The sequence below is a fragment of the Botryllus schlosseri genome, chromosome 7, assembly GCF_051294905.1.
Source record: "Botryllus schlosseri isolate E-star chromosome 7, Bs_hap1, whole genome shotgun sequence".
NCBI classification, from domain to species: domain Eukaryota; kingdom Metazoa; phylum Chordata; class Ascidiacea; order Stolidobranchia; family Styelidae; genus Botryllus; species Botryllus schlosseri.
Window position 1 is genome coordinate 26,452,745 of NC_137242.1, and position 27,469 is coordinate 26,480,213.

At 40.2% G+C, this 27,469-nt stretch overlaps 1 protein-coding gene across 1 annotated transcript; it reads left to right on the forward strand.

The window, feature by feature from the left end:
• Window positions 1-216: 216 nt before the first annotated feature.
• On the forward strand, window positions 217-26,904 carry LOC145443838 (polypeptide N-acetylgalactosaminyltransferase 4-like). Its single transcript, XM_080321797.1, has 11 exons — window positions 217-867; window positions 11,153-11,373; window positions 12,247-12,413; window positions 14,267-14,416; window positions 14,484-14,610; window positions 15,351-15,564; window positions 16,245-16,433; window positions 17,055-17,189; window positions 18,614-18,724; window positions 21,109-21,255; window positions 22,454-26,904. The coding sequence occupies exons 1-11, from the start codon at window positions 595-597 to the stop codon at window positions 22,577-22,579; spliced, it is 1,860 nt and encodes a 619-aa protein (XP_080177923.1). The 5' UTR covers window positions 217-594; the 3' UTR covers window positions 22,580-26,904.
• Window positions 26,905-27,469: the final 565 nt, after the last annotated feature.

Here is a 27,469-nt window from a genome sequence, read left to right on the forward strand (position 1 = left end):
TAATTATAATCGAATGAAAAAAAACTGCGCAAGTGTACTTCCAATTGTAATATACGTTGAAAAAAATTGTTTAGTTATGTAAACTTAATTCTAATCTAATTGTGTAGCTATAATTCTAATTCTAACCGAATTAGAAAAAGCCGAAAATTTAGTTGTCAATATCTTGAAGGTGTTCGAGAGTTTACCACCCTACCATTCTATGCATAATGCAAATTATAACCGATTGATGTTAAGCGATGCTTATTATGTGTATGTTCATCTGCTACTGAAGTAACACGTAAGTGTCAATGCCTAAGAATTCCCAACATCGCCATGTTACTTTAGAAGCAATATCTTCAGAATTGCTCATACAATATACATTATACATGTCTTTATCGCGCAGGCTGGTAGGCAAATGTAGAAATTCAAATTATGAGAATTGCCGACATGAAAGACTATTATTTGCAATGACGCTTCGAACTCTTGATATAATGGCATAGTCAAATTAAGTTGCTAAAGTAAGAATTGCCTCTATATTTCTGTTCATGTGACGCAGGTTATAAGCAAATTTGGGCGACCTGCTTTAGCAGCGTCGTGCACCTATCATACAAACCAATGCGGTTCTATCGAAGGTCACGTCTGAAAACGATAGTAACAGTGTTAGCCGTAGTTAGCGTGTATTTCCTTGTCTACACCCGCTTGTCTGATAGCGATGAGGGACTGCACGAAGAAGAATTAAAAATTGACAGAAGAAACAGTCAAAACGACGACGGTCTGCCGGACGCCGACGCGCGTAATGAGCCGTTAGTTCAAATACCGGCTGTCAATGATGAGGAATTAAATCCAGGAGTGCGGAGATTTACGGGGAAGCCGTACTTGGAGAAATATGTGAGTACACAGTTGCAATATCAGCAGGGATATCAGTTATGTTCTACATCGGGTCGTCAACTCAAAACGGGTCGAGGGCCTCTTCAAATTTCGTAGAGGCCGAGATCAGCACAGTTTAACACCACGTTTTTAAAACTTCACGTCAGTACAATGCCGTGCCTTCTGACATTGGCGACGGGCATAGTGACCACAAACGAAATATTATATTATAAAAAATACAAATACAACAAAAAGTATCATGATCATCACTTTCATTCTGTTTTGGACTATGAACTGCGCACGATACCTGACAACACTTCTCAGCGACTAAAGAATCGATATTGGGGTTAGCAAGACATGGTATTTGCTGCGAAACTATCTTCTCGCAAAGCTTGATCTGGTGGGAAAGCGCCAAGTCGTTTTTTAAGCGTCGCGGTCTTAGTGTCTGGGCCATTGCACGTCAAGGCAATATGCCCATTCATATCAGCTAATGAGGAATAGTGATGTTGAACACAGGAGAATATCTTATTTTCAACAACGACAACCATATTTTTCAACTAAAATCAATTTCAGCATTTGAAAATTTTAACTTAGCGTTCCTCCGAAATATCAAATCAGGTCACGAGCCTCAAAATATGACATCCCGGTCCGGGTGTCGGTGACACATGGTTACACAATACACATACACTCTGAATTCGATCCATAGGGGTTACAACTATAGGTATCGGCAGAATGACTCGACGAGTACTCGAATCTGAATTCAGTGTTAATTCTTTTGATTCGAGTTAGATGATTTTTGGAGTACTGAAATTTATGCTACTTGCCACTCAGAGATAATATAACGATGAAAATTGTTGTTTGCAATTGAAAATGTAGGGTGAATATAACTCCTTTGAAGAAATAGGCTTCAAACCCCTGTCAAACCAGGACTTCAATGTCAAGCAGCATTTTTACGGTCGGCGGTCATCATAATCAGAACATTCATTCCGTACCAGTGATCTATCTACCAACCCAACATACAATAGCTGTTGAACCGACCTTATCGAGGGTTCCAACCATCCCATATCGTATACGTCTGCTATAGCGGGTGGTAATCGTCCGTAGGCTCATACAACATGTTTTTGGAAAGTAGTTGCACAATTATGGCATGATTGTACAACTAAAAAATACAATTTTTTTTAAGGCCTTTGTATAAAACATAGTTTCAAACATGTTTTAAACAACCATTTGTTTTAAATGTAACCCTATGTGTAGACTAGAGCTGTTAATTCAATTCTGTGGTCGCATAAGAGGTCCGCGTTTGACCTTTATACATCACTGATGTTGCTAGCGTTTAATTTAGTGATACTCGAATACTGACCTCTAAGCGTAACGCTGGATTCAGAATCAAATCACTCGTTCACTCGATTTTGCTCAGCCCTGCTAGCAGTGTTTTACCTACTGGCAATGTTGTGTGAATGAGTGTGATTGTATTTTTGCTACTCAAATTCGAGATTGGGTCGCTTTTATCTCTGTGGTCATACTCAAAACTAATGCAAGTAGCCAAATAAGGATTAGAACAAAAGTCACATATTCACGATGAAGATATTTACAATGCATAAAGTCAATACGACAGGACGATCGATGCCTCCTACGAGTCTTGTGAAATATCGGCGCCACGTGCCATTGCTTCAATGTACTCGAAGCTGAATCGGCTATTTATTCTGATGATTGAACCTGAATTGGTCGTATCGCAGCAAACGAAACTTGCAGTACAAAGCTACCACGTTATCGGAAACGACATATCTGTGAAGTTGTGATCAACCCGCAGCATTGTCACAAAGTGCTATGAAATAGGCACAGTTGAAAAATGCTAAATTATCTTTCATGTGAAGCAGCGTTGGGATGACTCGAGAAATTTTTTTTATATCACTTGACTCGACTCGGAGCAAAATCCACGAGTCAATTTCAAGTCATCATGTAAACGGTGTCGATTAAATCGCTGTATCGTATAGGCCAGTGGTTCCCAAACGGTGGGGAATTCCCCACTGGTGGGGAATTCAATGGTTTCTGGTGGGGAATAGACGCATTTGTTCAAAATTATATACAGGACAGTCTACACATTCACGTAGACACATGCGCAATTACCGTTAGTTAACTACTCTGGAAAGTATGCATCGAAAATTATATTGCGTGTTGTTCACAAAACCTCATTTTTAACTCTGGATGGCCAATGATGGCGTCACAAACGTATCCAGCATGACTAGTTTGACGTGAAATAACGCTTTCGCGAAAATTTGAGCGTTACTGATATCGGTTCACAATACGTTTTATGTTGCAGTTACAGGCGATTTTGCGTACTTGTGTGGTCGTGTGTCTTGTCTACTCAAACCAGCAAATAGGTGCTCTGTGACGACAAAAGTGCTGGGTAGTGGGGAACAGAACCGTAACTGCCGCACCCCAAACCCCCCAATCGGGGGGGGGGGGGGGCGAGCTCGAATTGGCCCAAAATTATTTCGTGAATTAACATAAATTGAAGTATTTTTTAAATTTATGCCACTTTTTCAAAAATTATTTGCCAGTAAGGCAATACCAATTTGAAATCGTGTGAGCCTTTTAGTTTTGGCGATTTTCATATCTTTCGACATAGCAGATAAAGGAGGTCACAAAATAGCATACTGCAACGAAGTCAATATGCAAATGGGTCCGCCCGAAGATGTTTAATTCTTATTTAGGGGTCGTACCTTTCCAGCACACCTCACTCAGCTCTATCGGTAAATCTAATTACGTGAGCAGAGAGGGGATAAAATATTGATACCAAAATATATGCAATTCCCGATCATATTGCCCGATTCAAACACGCACTATAAAAATTTTTCGCGCTTCGCACGTTTGGTCGAAATAAGTCGACGCGCTAAACAGTAGACCCAATGTAGTTGTTAAGTTGCAGGGAAAAAGCGTACAGGCTCAGCGGGGTTGAGAGGGTTCTGGGGACCAAGTCCAACGTTTTTTTGGTGGGGCTAGCAAAGTGCTGTTACGGTCCTGATGGGGAATGAAGGCTCGGAATAAATCTGAAGTGGGGAATGAAGACAGAAAGGTTGGGAACCACTGGTATAGGCCTATGTTCGAATTGTTCGCGAAACGCCGGTGTCAGTTGTGAGAGCAACCAGTCATTCACTGATTGTACGTCTCACTGATCTTCCCTTGTTACATCACAGATAAAATGACCGCAAACGAATTGGATTACTCATGGCTTACGTTGTCGTAGTAGTTAGTATAGTAGATTAATGTAATAGCAACGTATCTCTGTGCTTACATTGCACAGCGCTCACCTTTACCAACCCTCCTGTATGATTTAAATCAAGCGAATATAGTTTATGCATTTATATTCTCACGGATGCGTTGATGGGTGGGTAGTGTAGTGTACCATATCAATTTGTTTCAACTTATCGAGGCATCGTATTCGATCCTCAATTTTGGATGATAATTTCAGACTGTAACATGTAGCTGTACAGTACAGTTACTCACGTATTTTTTTTATCTACGTGTGCGTAAGTGATACAACGCCTTTTTGCATGCATTTAACGGTATATTCGTTATTTGATTCAAGATAAATTGCCAATTAATCTGTCTTTCACGAATCAAGCAAAATGTGATGACATTGAATCATCACTCATACCCAACCCATACGTCGAAAATTCAATTTGACTTGAATTGTGACTTGACTCGTGACTTGACTTGACTCGAGTCACCTCCAAAAACGAGTGTCTTGACTTGACTCAGTCACCATCGAAAATCCGATTGACTTGACATGACTCGAGTCAAAATTTTCAATGATTCGAGATGAGTCGTGACTCGAAGGTAGTGACTTGATCCCAGCACTGATGTGAAGTAGTACAGACATTATATTGTTTGTGGTAGCATAAAAATACATTTTTGAAGTTTTCAAATCTATCCTACTATCCTACTATCCTACTACATTTCAACAGTCAAGACTCGTACGAGGCAATATCCGTCTACATATCGAGCATCGCGGATAATTCCTGTTGCGACAGTTTGATTTCCTTCTGGTCGCCAATGTATTATACACATTACACAGTGCTGAAATTGCCATGCAATCTCAAAGAGAACGCGCGCTTAAGAGGTTAAAACATATCAGATTAGATGTTACCGATATCGATTATACTATTAGTAGACCTACAATCTCAAACCCTAAGTCGAAATATATCATATGTAGGTATCGACTGAGTGTAGCCATCCAAGCGTTATCAGATTACTTTGTATATTTCCCTTTGGGCTATTAACATGTTATCGCGATCTTATCGTAACGGCGACGTGGGAGATTAATCTTGCATAACCAGGTTGATACGAACAGCGGTTTGCTTAGTGTAAATAACACTGTTCCATGATTGTGATCCATCAGTACAGCAGTATGCCACTGTTCAATATTCAATGTTCATGTATATAGTGCAAATAGAGCAGTACATATAATCTTCCTAGCGATATAGAAATCATTGTTGTATTGTGCTTGATAGGCCTGTATATTTACAACCGACTTCACTTAATTCGGACACTTTGGCTCCGGTCACTTTCGGCCGAATTAAGCTGAGATACGGCTTTTTGCTAGGGTTACCGTACGTCCTCCTTTCGGAAGATTTGTCCTCCTTTTCAACACATCGAAACTGTCATCCGAGGACGCCCAAATGTCCTTCTTTTCGGCAATTCACCCTCCTATATAGCTTTGACAGCCATGCAATTGTACAGGCGCAGCTAAAAACGCCGTATATGACGCGAAATCTGGTTTGGGCGGTAGTGACGGCAAGGATTAGCTACAAAAAGGTCGACCACGACCACGAAATTAAGTTAGAGCGGCCCTTCTGAAAAAATGACCTTTATTTAGTCGACGCTAATTCTGAAAATTCTCAAATAAACCCTTTTCCCGCCCGATATTGCAAGTTTCGTGATTTGTAAAAAGTGTCCTTTATTCGGATCTCAAAATAAGGCACCCTATAGCTAAGCAGAAAATCAAATGTTCGTTACATGGTCGTGCGTAAAGGCAGACCGCGCGTTGAAAATACTGTTACGTTGCGACAACACTATACTCCAGTAATTGGCACTTATCGCATAAAACGCATAAAATATATACCTTCAAGTTGTATTGTACATTTGTACAGTGCTATATTTCGATACCAAACCATTCAAGAATATGTATATATACTATTTTCTATATTACTGTGTAAAATACAGTAATTCTTCAATGGCTGAAAGACTATTTCCACCTGATATACGTACTCCACGAAACAGTAGGAAAGGAAGAGCAAAACGCTTTTGGCAAGGCAGAACACTTTTCTACGCCATTCTGTTCTACAAGACAGAAGACATTGTACCGATGTAAAAGAGACTTTCAGGCTGGCAGAGTTCATTGTCGACTGGTAATGGATGGATCGACAGTGTTCCACCATATTCACTCATCTTGTGTTAAAACGAATGGAGTACTGTTTATTGTGTCACAACGTAACGATAAGAATCGCGCTGCTGTGTCCGAATCAACTAGTTTTTTTGCGAGCATTTTCACTTCTGTTCCGTTCCCGAGCATAACTATCTATTTATTAGCATTAATTTTGTGATGGGAAGGGAATAAATTAGCTTTCCTATTTCGTCACTACCCGTCTGCCATTTACATGTATAGTCTTTTCAGTCCAAATTTGACTATCCGATTTCATTCGCTATTCAATTAAATTTGCGTTATTTTCTCATCAAGTAATGATAGGAAAGTTTCCATTCAATTTCATGTCTCAAATTTATCCTCACCGGAGATCAGATGTGTCAAGGTATACCCAAGTAGAAGTAAAGTAATTAGAAGTCGTGATTTACAAGTAATTAAACAAGTAAGTATTGTAGGCCTCGTTTTGGTTAATAAACTGAAAATTGTCAAGTAAAAGCTGTCATTAATCATAACCAATTGAGGACGTGCTGGAAGTATTTCGAATAGTATTGCCTACCACTGTCGGAGATAAGCATGAATTAGGAATTGAAATGGCCCAAATATTCAACTTCGGATGGCGTTTGTATATCCGATGTTCGCGAACCCATGATTTTATTCGGGTGATTCCGAATTATTATCCTAAATACAATCCAATGAGAGTGTTTACAGGGCTTCGATTCGAATTCTAGCTAGATATGAATTCGGGTTTTCATATTTAAATTTGAATTTTAAAATAATTGGTATGCTACTAGGATAATCTGTGACACGTCCACGTACATAAATCATAGCACTCGTATTCACGAATTTGAGGATATTACGCATATGATATCTTATTAACCTGCAGCATTTGCGACATTTGCTGAATGCTTTGGATGCAAATAACTTGTTTTAAATGGGATGGGGATACTATTCCTTCTATAAACGACTATATGTTCCCAATTACTGAGTTTGGAGGGTCAGAATTTTCTTGGAAAGATGGATACGTCTGCTGTACGGTAATATACGCCGGTAACATACGCCGGGTTTTAATTGTAGTCAGTGATGAGTATGTCATTTCAGTGATGGATATTAGTCTGGTCTCGGCGTTAACGAGGGAAAAAATTAGTCCGCAACAGCGTATAGAGAAAACTCATTTGGCGCATGGTAAGGTATTTATAGTATGTAGAACAGAGGTCACCAACACCCGGCCCGCGAGATCACATTTTGCGGCCCGCGACCTGATTCGTACGATTATGCCATAATTGTGTAAATATTTTCATTAACACATGTAGTAAAAGCCCACGGACGATTTTCACCCAATAAAGTCGACGTATACCGTGTGAAATGGCTGGAACCCTCGAAATCGTCGTCTTGTATGCAAATGACTTGTTTTAAGTGAGATGAGGATACTTTTTCCTCTATAAACGGCTATTTTCTCCATTACTGAGTTCAACATTTACAGCACGTAGATATGAATATTTGGTATGAGTGGATGTTCTGATGATGATGACCGCCGACCGTAAAACTGCTGCATAACGATGTGGTTCTGGTTAAAGATATTTTGGTCCGTTTGAGATAGGGGTCGGAAGCCTTTTTCGTCAAAGGAGCCATATTTACACTGCATTTGCCAATGTCAATCCACTTTGTCGACACAATTAAAGATCCGTGACGTCCTGGTTTAAAAACAAAACAAACAAAAAAATAATAATAATAATAAAAAACCTGTTTCAAAAAAGGGCCATGTTTTAACCATGTTTGTTTTAAATTGATTTTTGTTTTAAATGCAACCGTATCCACAACCCTGATTTTCATTGTTCACATTATTGATGAGGAAATTCGAGCAGTTGCTACGAAATAAATTCAGCCCTGTAATTATGCTATCGTATCTCACACATTGATTTTTCTTATTCAGTTCGTACCAACCAAACCGCAATGAAGTGCTTGAAAATTCTTGACTGCCAATGGTCCACTGGCCGCGATCTCAACAACTCAGTGTTCAGTGATATATCATACTCATAAATATATATATATGTGCCGAATTCTAATACGTACTTGAAATACGTAGCTTGCAGTCTCTTTTGAAGTGGGTTGGCATTTATCTTATATTTCGTGACAACAGTTCAGCAAATGTCAAGTTGTGATATGCATAATGTAACAGATGAATGACTCTATTTATGACCTGGTAACCAAACCTTGGCTGTTCAGAACAAATCATATCTCAAGTGTGAGCGTATTCAATAGGCGAGATATCAGAGTATACTCCAGGCTAGCAAGTGTATTCGCGATGTAAATTGACTTTAAACTTTAATTTCCTGTGATACGAATGGCCTACAGCGGCGCGTTGACAGACTGCCAATTTGCTACCGTGAATTTGTGGCATAGCAAATTTCAATATGCGGAGCACGAATTATATTCGTAAAATACCAATAACGCACATTGGTCACCAACATGCGGCCCCACGAGGTCATATTTTGCGGTCCGCGACCTGATATGAGATTTTAAAAGATTTTTGAAATGCTAAAATTGATTTCAGATTTAAAATATTGTTGTTGCTGTTCAAAATAAGCTATTCTCTTCTGCCCAATATAATAGCACTCCGCGGAGGAAGAATTGGCTCATATGCTTGACGTGTAATGGCAGAGACAACGCCATGACCGAGTCGCTTAAAACGACTTGGGGCTTCCCACAAGATCAAGCTGTATGAGGAAATAGTTTTCCAGCAAGTATCCTGTCTAGCTAACCCCAATATCGATTCCTTAGCCGCTGAAAAGTGTTGGCGGGAATCGTGGCATGTCTTGAAATAAACATCATACTATTTATCTTAGAAATTGGGAAGACGTTTATTAGTTCAAAGCGAATTATGTTGCTGCATTTCTGGAAATACACTTTCTCGAAAACCCACGCCGTCTATTTGATATGAAGGAGTGCCGAAAATCCATTAATTTTAACAAATATAGATGTAATAATGTCGCGTAAAGCTTCCGACGACACCTTTGGGCCCGAATGCAACATACATGGCGGCAATAAAACGTCCAGCCTATAGTCATTTCTATGTAGCAGCTCATCTCGAAGTTATTCTGGAATAGCGGTCATGTATATCACAGGAAAAAATGGACTTTTTTGCAATATGTTTGTATCAGTAGGCTATTGGCAATTTGGCGACTAAAATGAGGTTGCACAGTAAAATATTTCATCTCAGACGGTCATTCTGTTTGCGTGAGTCGTTACGTTTTGGCAGTTATGAAGCGAAACTGCTTCTTGATTTCTCTAATATAACAAATAGAAATTAGGTTATCGCCACACATTTTCTAAATCTGGAGGCTCGGCGGACCCCCTGAGATTGCTTCGCGAACCCATGTGGTCCGCGGACCCCCGGTTGAGAACCACTGTCTGGAATGAATGGGCTATGGTATTTATTGCTCAAAGTGCCAATGACATCACCATTGACTGAAAATTTGGACTGGGCAAAACCGAGTATCTGAGTTTACGATACCCAATCGAGTATTTGGATTCGAGTAACAATCAAGACCGACATTTAATTGTAATTTCGAAGAATGGTAAAGTAACAACACTATTGGTATTTCGTCTGTTGGTACTGGTACTTGAAAATGTGACCACAAACTGCTAAAAGCGAGGAAAATAAATGTATTATAAATGCGAACCAGTCAATATCACAAAGCAGAGTTATAAAAAGTAAGTTTAACTGGAATCTGAGCAGTCAACACAATGACGTGGTTTCGGACTTGAGTCATAATACCATGACTTGGACTCGACCCTCAACTGGTTGACTTGGACTCGGACTGCTCGACTTCACTCGTGTCAAAACTATAAAAGTGAGATTGACTTGTGACTCGGAGCCTTGTGACTTGGTTACAACCCTGTTCTGCACCACATTAATTTGATATTTTGTCGGCCATGTCTTTTTCAATACACTTTGTGATAATGCTGGTGCTGGGGGTTTTGATCAGGCCGTCACAGATATATCATTTCCAGTAACTTGCGGTGTCATGTACTACATGTTTTGTGTGCTGTAATACGAATAATTGAGATAGACAGAATTCCATTGTGATACTATCGAAACTATAATTCTCGTTGATGTAGCCTATTAACAAGGAACGTATAATCACTAATAGACTCAAATCATTAGAATGAATACTAGATTCAGAATTGAGTTCTCAAACCATTGTATCCAACCCCTTTACATAGCTAGAACAGGAGTCACGAAGACTCATGCCGCTAAGTCATGTCATGAAAGTGGTGACTGGCGATCATAATATTTTTTGTTGTATTTGTATTTCTTTAATATAATATTATTTCTTTGTGGCAATCATGATCGCCGCCTATCTTGGAGATCACAGCGTTGTGCTGAGGTGGTTGTCAAACTGCGCGTAGCCTATTTTATATCGATATTTTATTTTCCTTTTTCAACTACCATTTCTTACAGCCAGACTGTATAGAGTCAAGTGTAACTGTTCGATGCGGGTGTGATCAGACTAGTTGACCCTCAAGGTCGCATCGATCATTCTTATCTAATACCGAGTACTGTGCAATATGCATGCATATCTTCTGTGCCACCATCTTTGCCGTCTGTTATGTATTTTGGTTGCATGAAAATAAAGACACTCTTTCTCTCACTCTCTCGCTATTGAATTCACGCGGCTCTAGGCCTCTACGTAATTTGAAAAGTGACCCGCGACTCGTTTGGAGTTGGCGACCCCTGGGCTGGAATGATATCATATGCGAAATGTCAAATTTTGATACACAATCGAACAATTTCGACATTTTTACGATCACGATTACGATCGGTCGCTTTTGATCGTCTCGTAGGTAAAGTAACTAGCAATAATGTACCTGTTTATTCAGTCTAAAGATGTCTACACTCCGGACGAGCTGAAACCATGGGTTGAGAAGCCGCGCACGTCTCCATCAGGCCCTGGCGAGTATGGAAAAGCCGTTAAAATTAACAACCCGTCCGAACCAGAGTCCGCTCTCATTAAGCAAGGATGGGATAGGCACGCGTTCAACCAGCACGTGTGCGATAAAATATCGCTACATCGATTCTTGGGCGATAAAAGGGACCAAGAGTACGTGATAAAAATACTATGTCGGTCGTCACTATGCCGCTAAAACCACACTTGGACAACTGGAAAATTTTCAGCGTTTCCAAATTAGATTAGAATTAGAATTATAGCCGCACATTTATTTCGAAATTAGACTGGAATTAGAATTATAGCTACACAGTTTTTCCAAATTAGATTGTAATTAGAATTATAGCTACGCAGTTTTTTTTAATTAGATTAGAATTATAATTGTAGTTAGCCAGTTTTTTTCTAAATTATGTTAAAATTAGAATTATAGCCACACAGTTCATTTCTAAATTAGATTAGATTGGAATTGTAACTAGACAGTTTTTTTTTCAAATTAGATTAGAATTAGAATTATAACCACACATTTTTTCCAAACTGGACTGGAATAGAATTATAGCTACACAGTCTTTTTTCCAAATTAGACTAGAACTAGAATTATAGCTACAGTTTTTTTTCATATTAGATTATAATTGAAATTATAGCTGCGCACTTTTTTCGAAATTGATTATAATTAGAATTAGAGCTAGACCGTTTTCTTGTTATATTTAGATTAGAATTAGAATTACTGAATTCGCGAAAATTCGGACCATGAATGAAGTTCCGTTCTTATCAAAGCCGAATTCACTCTGGTAGTATAAGCACGAGAATGGCGAATGTCTGTGCGCCAAGCTTGGTTCGTCTCGCACTACACAGTTCTCCTGTAGCATTTTCAGGGAAACTAGAAATTAGATGATAAATAAAAGTAGAGCACAAATCATTTCACAAATTAGATTAAAATTAGATTACCGACATTTCGCTCAAATTAGTCAAATTAGTCAACTACAATTATCTAGTTGTCCAAGTCAGACCGAAACCACTGTGTCGTTTCAGGTGCAGGGCTAGAAAATGGAGAAAAAAGTTGCCTACCACGTCTGTAATAATCGTGTTTCACAACGAGGCGTGGTGTACTTTGTTGAGGACCGTGTACAGCGTGCTGGAAAACTCTCCGAAAGTTCTGCTCAAGGAAATCATTCTCGTTGATGATGCCAGCACACACGGTATGCATTAAGTGGTGGGAGAATTGTTTAATTGTCTCATGTACCGTCAGAGCAGTGTTTCTCAAACTTTTTTCGACACGCCCCCCTTGGTGACAATGAAAAATTTCGCGTCCCCTTATCGTCATTTCAGAAATATTACAGATAGCAACCAGAATATTTCCAATCCCAACCCAACACTTCTCAAATATGGAAATCCGAGCACAGAGCAGTAATTTTAAGCTGAAGGTACATAGCGCGCAGCACGAAAATACTTCCAGTTGAATATTTTGTTGAACTTTTATAATCATGCGCAATAGTAGCACGTAGCACGTCGAAAAAAGACCACATAATCTTTGATGTGATGTAGAACTGGCCTTGTATTATTTGTAGTCGCATAGAAGGTTAGAACTTTCCACATCTTTCATACTGACGTGAAGTCATAGGGAATGATACTCGACCCGACTCGAAGTGTAACCCTCGATTCAGAATCACTCGGGTGCTCGGTGTTGCTCAGCTCTACTTGTTACCGTCTTAAATTGCAACTTTGTTCAATATCACTGGAACAGTTTTGTTTTGGTTCAGAAAGCACTTCTATACTTAACTAGGAAATCAATTACAACACATCCTGTTAGTGACTATTTCATCTCATCAATATTCTGCAGGCTAAGATCACCGCATAATTCCGTATGGAATCTTAATCGATAGTGCATCATATTTGTTGACATCCAGTTTTGGGCTGGTCGTTAGTCCGTGAAACATTGTGGTTTTGAAACTCACGAATCGTGCGTAAGTAATTGAATATGTGTAGTCAGGATTTTTCGTTCTGTGGTACACCGTATACATATATTGAGAATGGACATGTTTACCGCATCAAACTAAGCATTTTACTGTTCGGTGTTTTTGTGTAGGCTATATAATCTCCACAGAACAAATATGTAGGCTGTGTTTTCGATTCAATAAATTAGCCAGCAACGCACATTCGGTACTTCGTTAGCATTAATGACCTAAAAGTTGGTATTTAGCAAGCCCATTTGGACGGATACAGCGAAGAATTTGTTGTGCAAGCGCAAAATCCTCATTTGTACAATGGGATAGACGGGGCCGGCGTAATACCTAATATGTATTAGAGCTAAGTCAAGCTAGAACCTATTGCGATTTTGACTCATCCGTATGGCCATTGCGTAAACCCTAATATTCTTTACTGAATTATGTTTCCTGGTACTGGCCTTAGGTTAACCGCAATTATGTTTATGGATATACTGACGAGGCTGACTTAACTATGGATGGGAACTCTTAAAATTGGCGTCCTTATATAAATTTCTATTCAATTACAAGTAGACGTAGGCTAACTATTTCCGAGACGTGTCAAATCTACTTCAAGTCCGTTCTAAAAAATGGAAGCTCTGACAAGTAACCTACTGCAGTTGTTTTTCGTTAGTGACTTCCTCTGGTGTGATGTATATTGCTGGTATACATGGACCGAGCGAGATAGTGTAATGGTTATGCGTCCGGCTTCTCGAGCGGTAGGTCGTAGGTTCTATCCCCGGCCGGGTCATACCAAAGACTCGAAAATTGGTATCCGCAGCTATCCTGCTAGGCGCTCAGCAATCACGGATAGCATGGAGGAGAAAAAAAACGGGGGCGCAGACTAGATGACCTCCTGGGGCCGTATCGCAACTCCGTCGTCAAAGCATCTCGATGGTGCAGGCGAAAAAGAATATCATATATCTCTCTCTCTCTCTATTTATATGTTAATGAATGTTTGCCTGCATTTGACTTTGAAAAGTAGATAATTCCATCTGTCCAACTCTGGCCTGTATGGTCAGTAGTCACTCATTTTTAAACCCTTGTAATATTCTCTCTATCTCTCATAGATCACTTACAAAGCAAACTGGACGATTACGTGCAAACTCTGCACCCGGTACGCGTTGTTCGGATGCCTGAGAGATCCGGATTAATCCGGGCCAGACTGGCTGGCGCGGCCGAAAGTACAGGAGACGTCCTCACATTTCTAGACGCACACTGTAAGATGTCGATTATCGTTTTGACCTTCTGCGTTTCTGACAACGTGTTGTTTTATGCGCCGTACAGGTGAATGCGCCGTTGGCTGGTTGGAGCCGTTGTTGGAGCGGATAGGGGAGGACCGCACTGTCGTAATGACTCCTGTTATCGAAGTCATCGACTCTGATTCGTTCGCTATGGGATTCACAAGTGCCAAGTAATATGGGTGGTTAATGTAGAAGGTGATCAGCGTAGTCCCTTCGCAAACTAAAGCAGCGTTGTCCAACGCATTGTAACGCTTTTTGAAGAAGAAATCTAAGTATGCTTATATGTAAAGTAGGGTTACCATATTTTGAGATCTATAAACGAGGGCACTTTTCATAGGCCGCAAAAGTTGCTATAGCGGGTGGGAAAACGGGTGATTTTCAAAGTTATACAGCTAATGTCATTGGGTTGTCTAAAAAAAGTCACTTTCCGACTCCACTCCGAAATACCCGTTTATAGTTTATATTAGACGAGTTGATTAAAAAAAGGTCATTTTTCCAAGTCTACTCTCAAAAGACCAGTCTCTCGTTAAGTCAGCCCGCATTTCACGTAATTTGTGGTCTTTTTTTTATATTTTAAACTACAAAGAAGGAGGGCATTTGGACGAAGGGGGACATTTCTTGAAAAAGGCGGACGTATGGTGACCTTCCCAAGTGGTTATGTTTCAAACTACTGCTATTTCTACTTGACAGTTTCGGTTCCCCTGAAAAACCAGGCCTATAACAGTTACTCTTTTACTTACTTGTATTTCACTACTTCTACTTGTACTTGAGAATTTACGGAGTTACTTCCACTTCTACTTGAGTAATAACGATGACTAACATGACGACCTCTGTTCATAACTGACCAAACAGCCTTTGGCTAACATGGTTGCGATAAAGTGTAAGTTACACTATCAAAAATCGTTTGCAGGCACGTACAAGTCGGAATACTCGGCTGGAGCCTCGGTTTCAACTGGGCGGCCCAAAAAAATCGCCCCGCTGGAAAGCCCAACGACGCCCCGATCACTTCGCCCACGATGGCCGGCGGTCTGTTCGCCATGGATCGAGATTACTTTTACTTTCTGGGCTCGTACGACGACCAGATGCTGGTTTGGGGCGGCGAAAACATCGAAATGTCGCTTCGGGTAAGTATATCACGACTCCAATTCATGTCAAATAGTAAATGGAATGAGCTGTGTATTTAAAGATGCTGTTTGAGGTACCGAACTTCAATATCCAATTAAATAATATATTCATATTAAAATGATCCCGTTCATTTTCGGCTGACACTTGTCAGGGGTAATCGTTCGGAACTAGTATAGAATATATCATCAGATCCCGACCGATTATTATCGGTTCGTCGATCATATCGAGGCGATATCACGCTCTGAAAGAAATATCGGTATCACACATTACAGATAGAGAATATAGGACATTTCCGTGACGTTTCATCATGGCAGTAAGGAGCTAGGGAACTATAATCTTCGACTGCTGCACCGGGAATATTCATCTATTTATTATAGTTTACAAGCAGAGCTCATCAAAGTAGCCATCGATTTATTTCATTATCAATATATTATATATATAAATAGCATCATTTTCGTCGGCTAACAGCTATTTGATATCCATATGGATGATTTATATTGATATGGATACTTTCACCATTCTCGTTGTACGTCAAGACACGAAATTAGGTCCATGTTTAGCCCAGTCCCATAGTAAAGCATGTAGGAACAAAACAGATTTGGGTCGAGTTATCTTTATCGCCACTGCGTGTCCAAAATGAAGTGGAACTCCCCATACTGATGTTGTGTGTGTCTTTCAGATATGGATGTGCGGAGGAACCTTGGAAACACATCCGTGTTCTCACGTCGGGCATGTGTTCCGTAAGAGGGCGCCCTACACTCATCCTGGCGGCGGCAATGTTATCGTTCGTAACGTGAGACGCGTGGCTGATGTCTGGATGGACGAATACAGCGCGCAGTATTACAGGCGGAATCCCAGAGCGAAACGTGTAAGGCTGTTACCGATTTATGCATCGATAGTTTGTTGGTGTCCGGGTCGATTGTGATTGACACCGCTGGAGCTGAATGAATAGGATTGTACTTTCATTAGAGATGAGGGATATCCAATTCCGGTTCCTGATTTTAGGTTTATGTTCAAATCCACATTCACGTAATTTCATGCCTATATCGAAGTCCATACCCACTTGAATTCTGTTTGCCTGTTATAGCATAATCACTCTCAAACCATTTCATGTCCGGAAAGGTCAATATGTAGCCTACATTGTCCATGTCCAAGAATGGAACCCATTAGTTTTTGTATAAAGAAATCTCGGCCAGACTATAAACCATCCTTTACCCACTCAATACAGCAGTGAAAAAATCTTGGAATATCAATCATTCAGTCAGACTGAAGAAATAGTTGATTGCAATGTGTCTTGGTTAGAATCTGTAAGCTTACCACAACCATAATTTCATGACAAACCTTATATTTTGGCAAAATTGATCTCAGATTACCTTAAATCACACCCGACACATCCGACCCACAATCTGTTTTGATTTGACCGCGAGAATCCGCTCATGCCGAGAAGCTGATATTTTCATTATGCTGCAATTATCTACGGTATGTTCAGGTGGCTGTCGGGGATTTGACAGCGCGCAAGCAGCTTCGAAAAGATCTGGGATGTAAAAGCTTCGAATGGTACCTCAACAACATCTATCCGGATCTATACGCACCGCCGGCTGCCGATATCGTGCTGGCAGGAGAGGTGAGCGCAGATCGCGTCTTATAACATCACCATAGCACGATTTATGCCAACGCGAGTGTTGACGTCATAAAAGTAGCCTATGGATGATAATTTACAGCAGAAATTTACACGGATCACACGAGCTCTGAGTCCCAATATTCACGATCATCAAACAACACCATTCGAACTAATTCTCGAGTCACACCACTTTCTTGTGCGATCTCTTCGCCGCGCCGCGCTCTATCAGCCTCACCTTCACGATCCTCTGGCGAGTGATCGGCAGTTATCCACGTCAACGGTACTCTGGGTGAATCACGGAATACCGAACTTGGCGTATGACTAACTCTTCTCACATCACCGATGTGCCTCGGGATGCCGTCAACCTCCACTTTATGATCTGAAAGTATGTTAGTAATCTTACCAATGTTCCATTTTGTCGTGCATCGGCTGTTCGCCGGCTTCACCCAGACATGGTCTTCAACGGACAAGTCGTGCACCTTGGACTCGGATCGGCTTACGGTCGTCTCTTCTGACGATTCCAGGAAGGGGTTACGCCATGTACGTGAGAATATCTTCTCAGTCGGTACCAAGTCCGTGCTACACTGCGAAGACAAATTATACCAAAAACACACTCTTGTATACTCACTCCCGTTCTTGCATTCATGGTCTTGATCGTTCTGTGGTGTCGCTCAATGATCGCATTTCCCGACGGTCGATATGCACATCTAAATTCCAAATCCAGACATTGCAAAATTGTCTCAAACGATGCGATCGGAAAGATTGCGCATTGTCACACAGCAATTGTCGAGGCGGCCCGTATCTCGAGAAAATGTCTTCCAAAGCCTTCGTAATCACCATATCCGATTCGTCCTTGATCTCTCTCCACACGGCGCACCTGCTTGGACCGCAATCGATGATTGTTAAATACTTCTTACCGTTCGCGAGGTGCGTAACATGAGTCGCTAATCTCTCCCAGTCTTCGGTCACGCTCAGTTCGCTACCAACCCAAAGTCGCGGTTGGGGATCGGTCGACTTGCAAACGTCACATTATTCAACTACCGACTGTACGGCGTCTTTTGTGATATGGGGACACACCTGCTTGCAGAAATGAAGCGTCGTAATTTTTGTGGTTTTCCCGAAAATGCTATAGGAGAACCGTATAGCGCGAAACGGGCCAAGCTTGGTGTGCAGGCATTGTTGTATTTATTTTTAAGTCGGAATTTAATGTAAGTAAAAATTTGATCAAAATTTTTCGCGAGTTTAATAATTCTAATCTAATTCCCCCTCCTATACATTCTTTAAATCGTTGAAAATTGATGTCTTCTTATTGCTTTTTGTGGGTTGTCCCTATATCCATGCCTGTCGCCTATTGCAAATTCATCTATAATGACGTTTTCAGATCACTAAACAGGATGAGTCGTTATCTATGTGATTTCCTATTACAGTGGCATAGCGAGGCGCAAAACGGAAGGTATTGCATGGACTCCGGCAACCAAAACGGACAGCTAGGAGTAAAGACAGGCTTGTACGTTTGCCACGGGCAAGGCGGTAATCAGGTGTGTGAATTAACTGATTTACTTTCCGCACTATATGAGCAGTTAATGTAGTTTTATTTACGCCTCCTCAACTGGTGAACGGTGGTCCGAATGCCGACATTTTTAGTACTGCATCTTGACCTTATCTCAGTATTTAGAGTTAGCTTTTTAACAAAAACAAATTCATTTTGTCGTTGATTTGCAACAAACACAGTGCAGTGAGTAAGGATTTTCAAGCACGAACTTTATAAAGAATAGATTTCGCATCTCTATGACTATAAAGTGAATACCTTCACCACTGCCTTCGCACCGCACCCACCACTTTAGAACCTAGATTTAAAGAACTAGCTTAATACAAAACTGCAAATTCTCCCACTACCGCTATGACTAACCGAACTACATATACACTCGCTTATTGCTTTTGCTAATACCGCTTTACCGGATTTTGTATAGTTATCAGTGATGAGCATCGGAGGGGGGTCGGAGTGGATTCGGAGCGGAGTTTTTCCGATTTTGTGACAGTCGGAGTGGAGTCGGAGTTTACTACAGATATTTTTTCGGAGAATTTCGGAGTATTGTAACTTTTGTCCCCGATATCTTTGGATAGCTCTGACGAGAATACACTATTGATTATGATATGATTACAAACCAAAACACAGACAGTTGACACCTTGTAAAGTTGGAACATGACGGGTAACATGCAAAAATGATTGTCAAGTGCATAAAAATCAACCATGCAGTGCAATTGGGGACTGGAGCAGCACCGTAACTGCCGCACCCCAAACCCCCCAATTGGCGGGGGGGGGGGGGCCGAGCTCGAAGGGGGCCCAAAATTTTTTCGTGAATTAGCATAAATCATAGAGTATTTTATTTTTATTTATGCAAGCGCAGCGCGCGATTTCGAGTATAGCCGTGTATCTTTATTTTGGGTATTGGGCCATTACCGCGCCACAACTCACCAAGACATACAATCAAGTTTTAGGCCATAACATGCGACTCCAAGAGGTGTGCCAGAACGATCGGCAGCGAGAAAACCTTGGCAAAAAGGGTCTATGCCCTTTCATAACCAGAGACTTCGTTATATATACAAAATACATATAGGTTTAATTGTCCATAGGCGCCTAAATGACTGGCGCCGAATGTTCCTGTCTTTGCAATCTGAACCTCACAAGACAAATACCATCCCGCTGGGAAAAATGTTATGCCAGTGAAGAAATACCAATTTGAAATCGCGTGCGTTTCTTAGTTTAGAAGCCTACGTTTGGGCGAGTCTATATTTTTTGATATAGCAGACTGGAAGTTACGAAATAACATCATGTAACGAAGTCATATCAACGGGTCCGCCCGCCCTAAGATGTTTAATTATTATTTACGGGCCCTCCCGATTTCAAGACACTTCACTCAGCTCTACCGGTAAATCAAATTACGTGAGTAGAGAGGACAATAAATTGATAGCATATGCAATCGCCGATCTGATTGACCGATTTTATCATAAATTATCGAAAATTTTCGCGCCTCGCGCTGGCTCACAATATAGTACAGATGATTTCGTGACATACGCGAACAACGTGATGGAGGGGTCGTTTCATCACCCTATGGAAGCCCAAGACCCACGTTTTTGGGGGCCTGACGAGGTGCTGTTTCGTTCCTACCAACGAGTATACGCCCGAAGATGTTCAATTATTATTGAGTGTTCCTACCTTTTCAAACACACCTCACTCAGCTCTACCGGCAAATCTGATTACGTGAGCTGAGAGAAGATAAAAATTGATGACAATATATATGCAATTCCCGATCATACTGACCGATTCAGTCATTAATACTAGAAATTTCGCGCGCTTCGCGCGCTTAGGCGACAAAAGCAGATTCAGTACACAAACAGCCAACGTATATCATAAATAGCGGTGAACAGGGCATCGCCGGAGGGGGGTCTGGGGGGCTTCGCCCCCCAGAAGTTCGGTTTATAACCCTATGGGGGGCCCACGACCAAAGTTTTGGGGGGGGCTGGCGAAGTGCTGTTACGGCCCTGGACTGGAGAGTAAACAATACTATGAGGCCAACCATATGATCACATGTACCATGTTGTACCATGTGTACCATGTACCATGCTTGCCACTGTTTCGGATACTTGACGAGATTCATCGGAGTATCTCGGAGTCTGGGATTGAGCTCTACGGAGTCGGAGGGAATGTTCCTCAGACACTAAAGTTGTCGGAGGAATTCGGAGTCTCGAAAAGCACTATCCGCTCATCACTGATAGTTATACCTGATTACATTTGTGCGACTGTAGAATGTAGATTCATGAGAGTCGTAACGGACATGCAAATTTTAAACTTTTGTAACTGGGCCTTTGCTTAATATAATAGTTGAGTAACCCCGGTATTGATCGATGGTTTCTATTCCAGGATTACATGCTCACACGGCAAGGAGAAATACGACAAGACTTCGTTAAAGAACTGTGTCTAGAGCCGAGTGGGTCGAATATTGTAACGAAATCGTGCATTTACCCGCACGGATCAGTGCCGGCCGCACAGAAATGGGAATTCACGCAGGTATGTGTAAGCTGATTATCAGACTTGGACCGCTAGATAGATTAGAGTAAAATTACGATCATCTAGTTCTGATCCAGTTTTTGAAATGTTTCTTAGCGCTAATTCGAATTCGAATCTAATTTCTGGTTATCCTGAAAATGCTGCAGGAGAATTGTGTCGCGCTAAATGACTCAAGCTTGCTGTACAGACATTTGCTATTCTTATGATTATGAGAAGAAAAATCTGATTTGATATCACCCACGTTGGGAACCACCCGACTAATAGGTGTGATTTTCGAAAATAAATTAATATGCACTATGCAGTCATGCGTGGGCTATTTCGTCCAAATGCTAATAAAATTTTACACATGCAAACATACCCGTAAACTACTTTCTACTTTACAAAATCAAAAAGTAAATAGTTTTGCCTTGAGCAGAATTGAAAGTAGTCTAATGATGTAACCAATCGATTAAGTATTGCAAGTAGGTGTAATCCACTTGAGTGTACTACGATAAAGTAGATGTATACAATGTTGCGGGCTATCTCTAAGTATCACTTTTAGTAGTTTGTGGGTGTGCTAGGTAGGCTATATCTGACACGAGTACAAACGTTACCACGAAAAACACCAATAGCCGAATATAGATCAGTAATTCCCGAATATTTGCTTTTGGCTGCGGGATCTTTTGAGTGGAGTTGATATAGTGCCATTAAACTCGTACCACATAAAAGTCGATCAAATTGCTCGGATAAGTTGAGCAAATCACTTTTATTGAAGCGTGGTTGGACAATTTTTTCAAGTTAGGTGAGAATTGAAAATACTGAATTCGCGAAAACGTAGAAATTGAATGAAATTTGGAATTAAAAGGACATACAACAAAAAACCAAGTTCTGTTCATATATCCAATAACGAGTTAATTCTCATAACCAGTAGAATGGCGAATGTCTGTTCGCCATTTTTGGCTTGTTTCGCACGATACAGTTATCCTGTAGCATTTTCAGGAAAACCAGAAATAGGTTGTAATTAAAATGAGAGCATAGACACATTTCACAAATTAGATTAAAATTAGATTACCGGCATTTTGTTCTAATTTCTCTAATTACGCTAATAATTGTTGTACGTACTCTAAAGTCTACAATTAAATTGCCATTTATAAAGCCTATTGCTGTAAACTAATTCATTGCTATAATCTAATCTTGGTTTTATTGTCTTCAATAACAGAGTGGGCAATTCCGACACTTGGACACCGGTCGCTGTATGGAAGCAGTTGAGATGACAATTCAAATGCGGCCATGCCTCGACACGCTGGCTCAATTATGGCGCCATAAAGCGCTGATAACTGACTAGGAAATTGTACTATCATCAGCACAACGACATGGTAGCGACTCCGGGCCGCAAGTCAAAAGCCTATAAGATTCAGGAGGGGGTGACATATCAAGCGGAAATCTGGTTAAAGGCTGGTTAACGACACCAGATATTTCATATAAACGTGGTAGCCTGCGCGCAGATAGTTTTAGTAGTGTTCAAAGCGTACATTTTGCTACATAATTTGATACAACTAATGACGCTTCTGGTAGAAATCCCTTCACAATGTACATTGCAACAATTAGCAGCCAAATTTCTTGAAAAATATCTGATCGAACCTTCAATTTACCAACGGGAAAAACTACATTCTCATTTATTTCTATCAGTAAGAGCTACACACTGAAGGGGTTCTTAAACTGGGGTCCGTGAAAGGGCAATATTGAAACCAACTGTAATACTAGAGACGGCTGTGATTGATTCGTGCTGCAAAGCATTGTAATAAATCCTACATCCTGTGCTTGTTTTAGTTTGTCAAGCATCATTTGGATTGAAATGTTGTGTTTGATTTACGCCGCGGTATAATTCTGATCTATAAGGCTCTGATTCTGCATAGGCCTACCACCATTTGGGTGTAAAATCACAGTGTAAGAGTGTAGCTACAGCAATCGAACTGATCCATGCTCAATCGTCTTTCCTGTGTTTTACACAAAAAGGACCATTGAAGTTGAAGTAAATGAGGGTTTGGAAGTGTTAAACTCGTTATACTGGGAAGTAGGGGCCCTAATGATTCGAAATAGTACTTGATGGCATTGCAATAGTTCCCCGTAAAATTAATGTAACCCGCGTAATGACACGCTGATGTCCACTATCCTTTATTTTGCTCGCTCTTACTGACTATAAAAATCGATCGAAATCCACTCTTCCTCCCCAAGTGCAATATGCAAGAAGTGCGAACCTGAAGTAGGGTGATGTCAAATCAATACGTGTTTATTCCCTTCTACTCTTCACCCTTGAATTGATACGCACTGTGAAATCTAGTACATAATTGCATCTCCTTGGTAAGCGTCACTTGCTGGGCGTGTTGTGAGAAGCTCGGGGTACGATGATTCGAGTACTCAAGATTCGGATTAATGCGATTCGAGTCAATTAGAGAGAGATGATGACGAATAATGGAATTAAAAGATTCTTACCACTAAGAGTAAATTTATCAACGAGAATTATAGTTTCGATACTATTTTCCACAATGGAACTCCTTGAAAACTCGATGGGTTGTATCGCAGCATACGAAAACATGTAGTACAAAGCTATGCATGTTACTGGAAATGACAAATCTGTGAAGTCGCCATCAACACACAGCATTGTCACAAAGTAGAGTATGACATAGTTACAGTCGAAAAACTATAAACAGATATCATTAATGTGATGTAGAACTGGCATCATATTCTCTGTGATCGCATAAAAGACGCGTATCTCCTTATCAAGGCTTGTTACTGTACGCTGTCATCGCGTGACTTGTATTGGCACCATGACACCCCGTGATAAACACAGTCCACGCAGATGACTACATATCACATTGCAGCGGCGGATTTCTATGAACTCGTACATCCGGGCTCGTGCACATTATGGCTGTCATTCGTAGCAATGTGGTGGATATGTGCTAACTGCGACTACCCCATGCCCTTCTTTGTATAGATCTGGCTTGCGATTTGATTCGATTTACAATGTGCAACTTGTCGACATGGTTCCATTCTTGAGGCTTACATTAGTAATTGCAGCACCGTGGAAGAGCTGTCACGTGCTTGACCTATCTTGTGGTAACTGGGATTTGCCGGAGATTGCAGACCTGGACAACCAGATAAATACATTGTCTAAGTACAATAATTGGAGCGAAATGGTGGTAATATCTAATTCTAATCTAATTAGTGAAATGTTTCCATGACTCTCGTTTTAATACTAATCCAATTTCTGGGTTTCCTGAAAATGCTACAGGAGAACAGTATAATGCGTAACGAGCCAAGCTCGCTGTACAGACTTTTGACTAATGTCTGTTCTCATGCTTATAAGAACTAACTCTAGTTTGATATGAACTCAACTTGGTTCAATTTAAAAGTTTTCGCGAATACGGTTATTCTAATTATAATCTTTTTTGAAAATAAAACTGTGAAACTATATTTATATAATATTTTGGTAAATCTGAAAATATTCTAGTTGTCCAAGTCTTGTCACAGTAACCAAATGTGGGAAATTTCCGAAAAATTGACCTGCTTTTCAATGAAAATAATTCCAAATTTCGATTGCATGTAGCTCCCACTGTCGCAACATGCATTTATTTTAGGTCTTGAGTGTATCTTGTAGAAATTGTAACGTTACCAATATGTTTCGTTTTGAATAATTTCTTGCAGATACAGAACTTCAATATATTCATATTGAAATAAACGAGAATCTTCTCGGCTCCCGTGACGAGTGTCCGTTGAAAATATGTCGGGTTCATTTCGATAAGAATACATTATTCAATTTTTCGTTTTGGAAATTATAGTTGTATGATATATTTAGTCTGCTCAGTACAATATTGAATTTCGAAATCTTTTGTCGTGAATACTGTATTGCTAGTCGCCTATTCATGTTAGCAGCATATATTGCGCTTATACATATTTATGTACTGGAATGAATGTACTTTAGTCTATATATTAGCAGTTTATCTCCCTACATTAGACGGGCATTCAGTAAAGCCAAATAGACCCCGTGCTGCTTGAATAGTGATTACGCTTATTGATCATCATTGAGTTGTATTTTAACTCGATTTTCAAGGATTCATTTCATGGATGTCATGAATGCTTGTTTTGTATTAGCCACTCTATCCGGGCCGTTACATTTAGGGTTGATTTTAAAACATAAGTCGTTTCAAAACACTTCGTTTAAAATGTGTTTTAAAGAGTGTTTAAAAATGCCTTTTTATAAAAATGAAATTGCGTTTTTTTCAAACGTTGTATAGTCATGCCCCCGATATAGGCGACGTATACGATATGGAATGGTTGGAACCAGTGTTGCCACAGGCCACAAGCCACAAGCCCAAAACAAGCGAATTTTCAGCCGAGACAAGCCCAAAAACAAGCAACAATTTTTAGAATGCAAAACATTGTATTTACAATACAATTCACTCAGATATAGGCCTAACATGTTAAAAGATGTCATTTTCCTGTCCAACATCCACAGTGTCGTGAAACATGCTTTCATTAAACCGCTCCAGCATGCATTTCGTCGGTTTAAAGTCGGTACAGCAAACATTTTGTACGAGGGTATCACAAACCTTGACACCAACGAGCGAAAGAATAGTAACAGATAATCCTGTATTTTTAGATGATCTCCAGATTCGGACTGAAAAAGCTTGTTGATTTTGTTGAATTGTTGCAAGATTGGTGTCAAAAACTGCAAATACAACTTGTTAACAGGCTCACCATACATGTTTGATAAAAAATCAAACAAGCCCAAAAACAAGCAACCCGCGACTCCTGAAAATAAACCGCGAATCGCGAAAACGACAAGCCCAAATTCGCGGGAAAACCGCGAGGTTGGCAACACTGGTTGGAACCGTCGAAATCTTCATTCAGCCGTTATAGCGCACATATATCATTGGTTCGAAAAGGATGTTCTGATGATGATGCTGCGATGTAGTCCTGGTCAGAGATATCTTCGGTCCGTTTAAGACGGGGTCGGAAGCCTTTTTCATCGAGCAACCCTATTTACCCTGTATCTTCAATTGTCAATGTCGATCCATTGCTACGTCACAATGTCCTTGAGCTCCTGACTCAAAAATAAATAAATAAAAAACACAATAAAAACGTGTTTTAAATCGGGCCAATGGGCCATATTTTAAGGATGTTTTTCAAAAATAGATTTTTGTTTTGAATGCAACCCAATTCCGGACCGACATACATTATTCTAAATTTTTGCCTTGCACTCGCAACAAGGTAACCTTGAAGTGCATCGTAAACTTTTTGTATCACAATTCATAGATACTTTGTTACTAGCAGACTGCAAATATTACAAATCGTATATGTAGGTAACACGAGAAGATAATGACAAAATAGCTTATTGGTACCTTTCCCATATGTCGCGCTGATACGAAAATTGTTCCCTCATATTCAACATTTCAGCGACTAGTCTATTTTATTCCCCGCGTATAAATATAGTATCGTAACTGTCGATTAATAATAATTTGCAATCGCTTTGAGATATATATACCCCTACAGTTTATCGCAGTTTCGGTGAATGTTATATTTGCAACATGGACACTGTCACATTGCCGTGGGGTGCGATTTAGTATCGATGTAGAATTACCGCGAAATGATAAATAATACTGCTCACTGGTTTTTCGTATATTTATCTTTCTTACCTTCAAAACACCACAGTTGTTTAGTGCGAGGGTACACCAGTCGAACATCACGTAGCGTCTAATGCGAATGAGTTTAGGGTCATAGAAACGCTACTGCAGGGTGTTGGGTGCAACGATTCGCTTACTAGCTTAGAAAATGAGCCATTGAGGATTGCAGGGTTCACAAGGACAATGTTTTAGTTAGTATCATTGAAGTATAGGCCTACTTCGCAGCAATCCTTGAAAACTGTACTGTTAGTCATTAATCAGAACCAGGACAATATAGTAGGCCTATTAATGAACTGCTTTCTGCGAAATACATAGTTTAATTATGATCTATTTTGTAAAAATTTTCCGTGCTCTCAATTTAAGTCTAATCTAATCCCGGTGTGAACTCTGATCTGATATGAACATACCTTGATTTGTGTTTTAATTCAATTCAATGTCCAAGTTTTTGCAGATACTGAAATACTAATCAGATTCCGGAAAGCTCAAATAGAGAGGATGAATGGAACTGAGATGTTTGTAGTTGAAAATCGAACTCGGCTTTTCCCGAGTAA

Bases quoted from the DNA above. Each gene is read 5' to 3' on its own strand.
- LOC145443838 (XM_080321797.1), top strand. From the start codon at position 595: ATGCGGTTCTATCGAAGGTCACGTCTGAAAACGATAGTAACAGTGTTA. The intron at 868-11,152 runs GTGAGTACACAG...CTGTTTATTCAG, and splicing joins AGCCGTACTTGGAGAAATAT to TCTAAAGATGTCTACACTCC. The intron at 11,374-12,246 runs GTACGTGATAAA...GTGTCGTTTCAG, and splicing joins GGCGATAAAAGGGACCAAGA to GTGCAGGGCTAGAAAATGGA.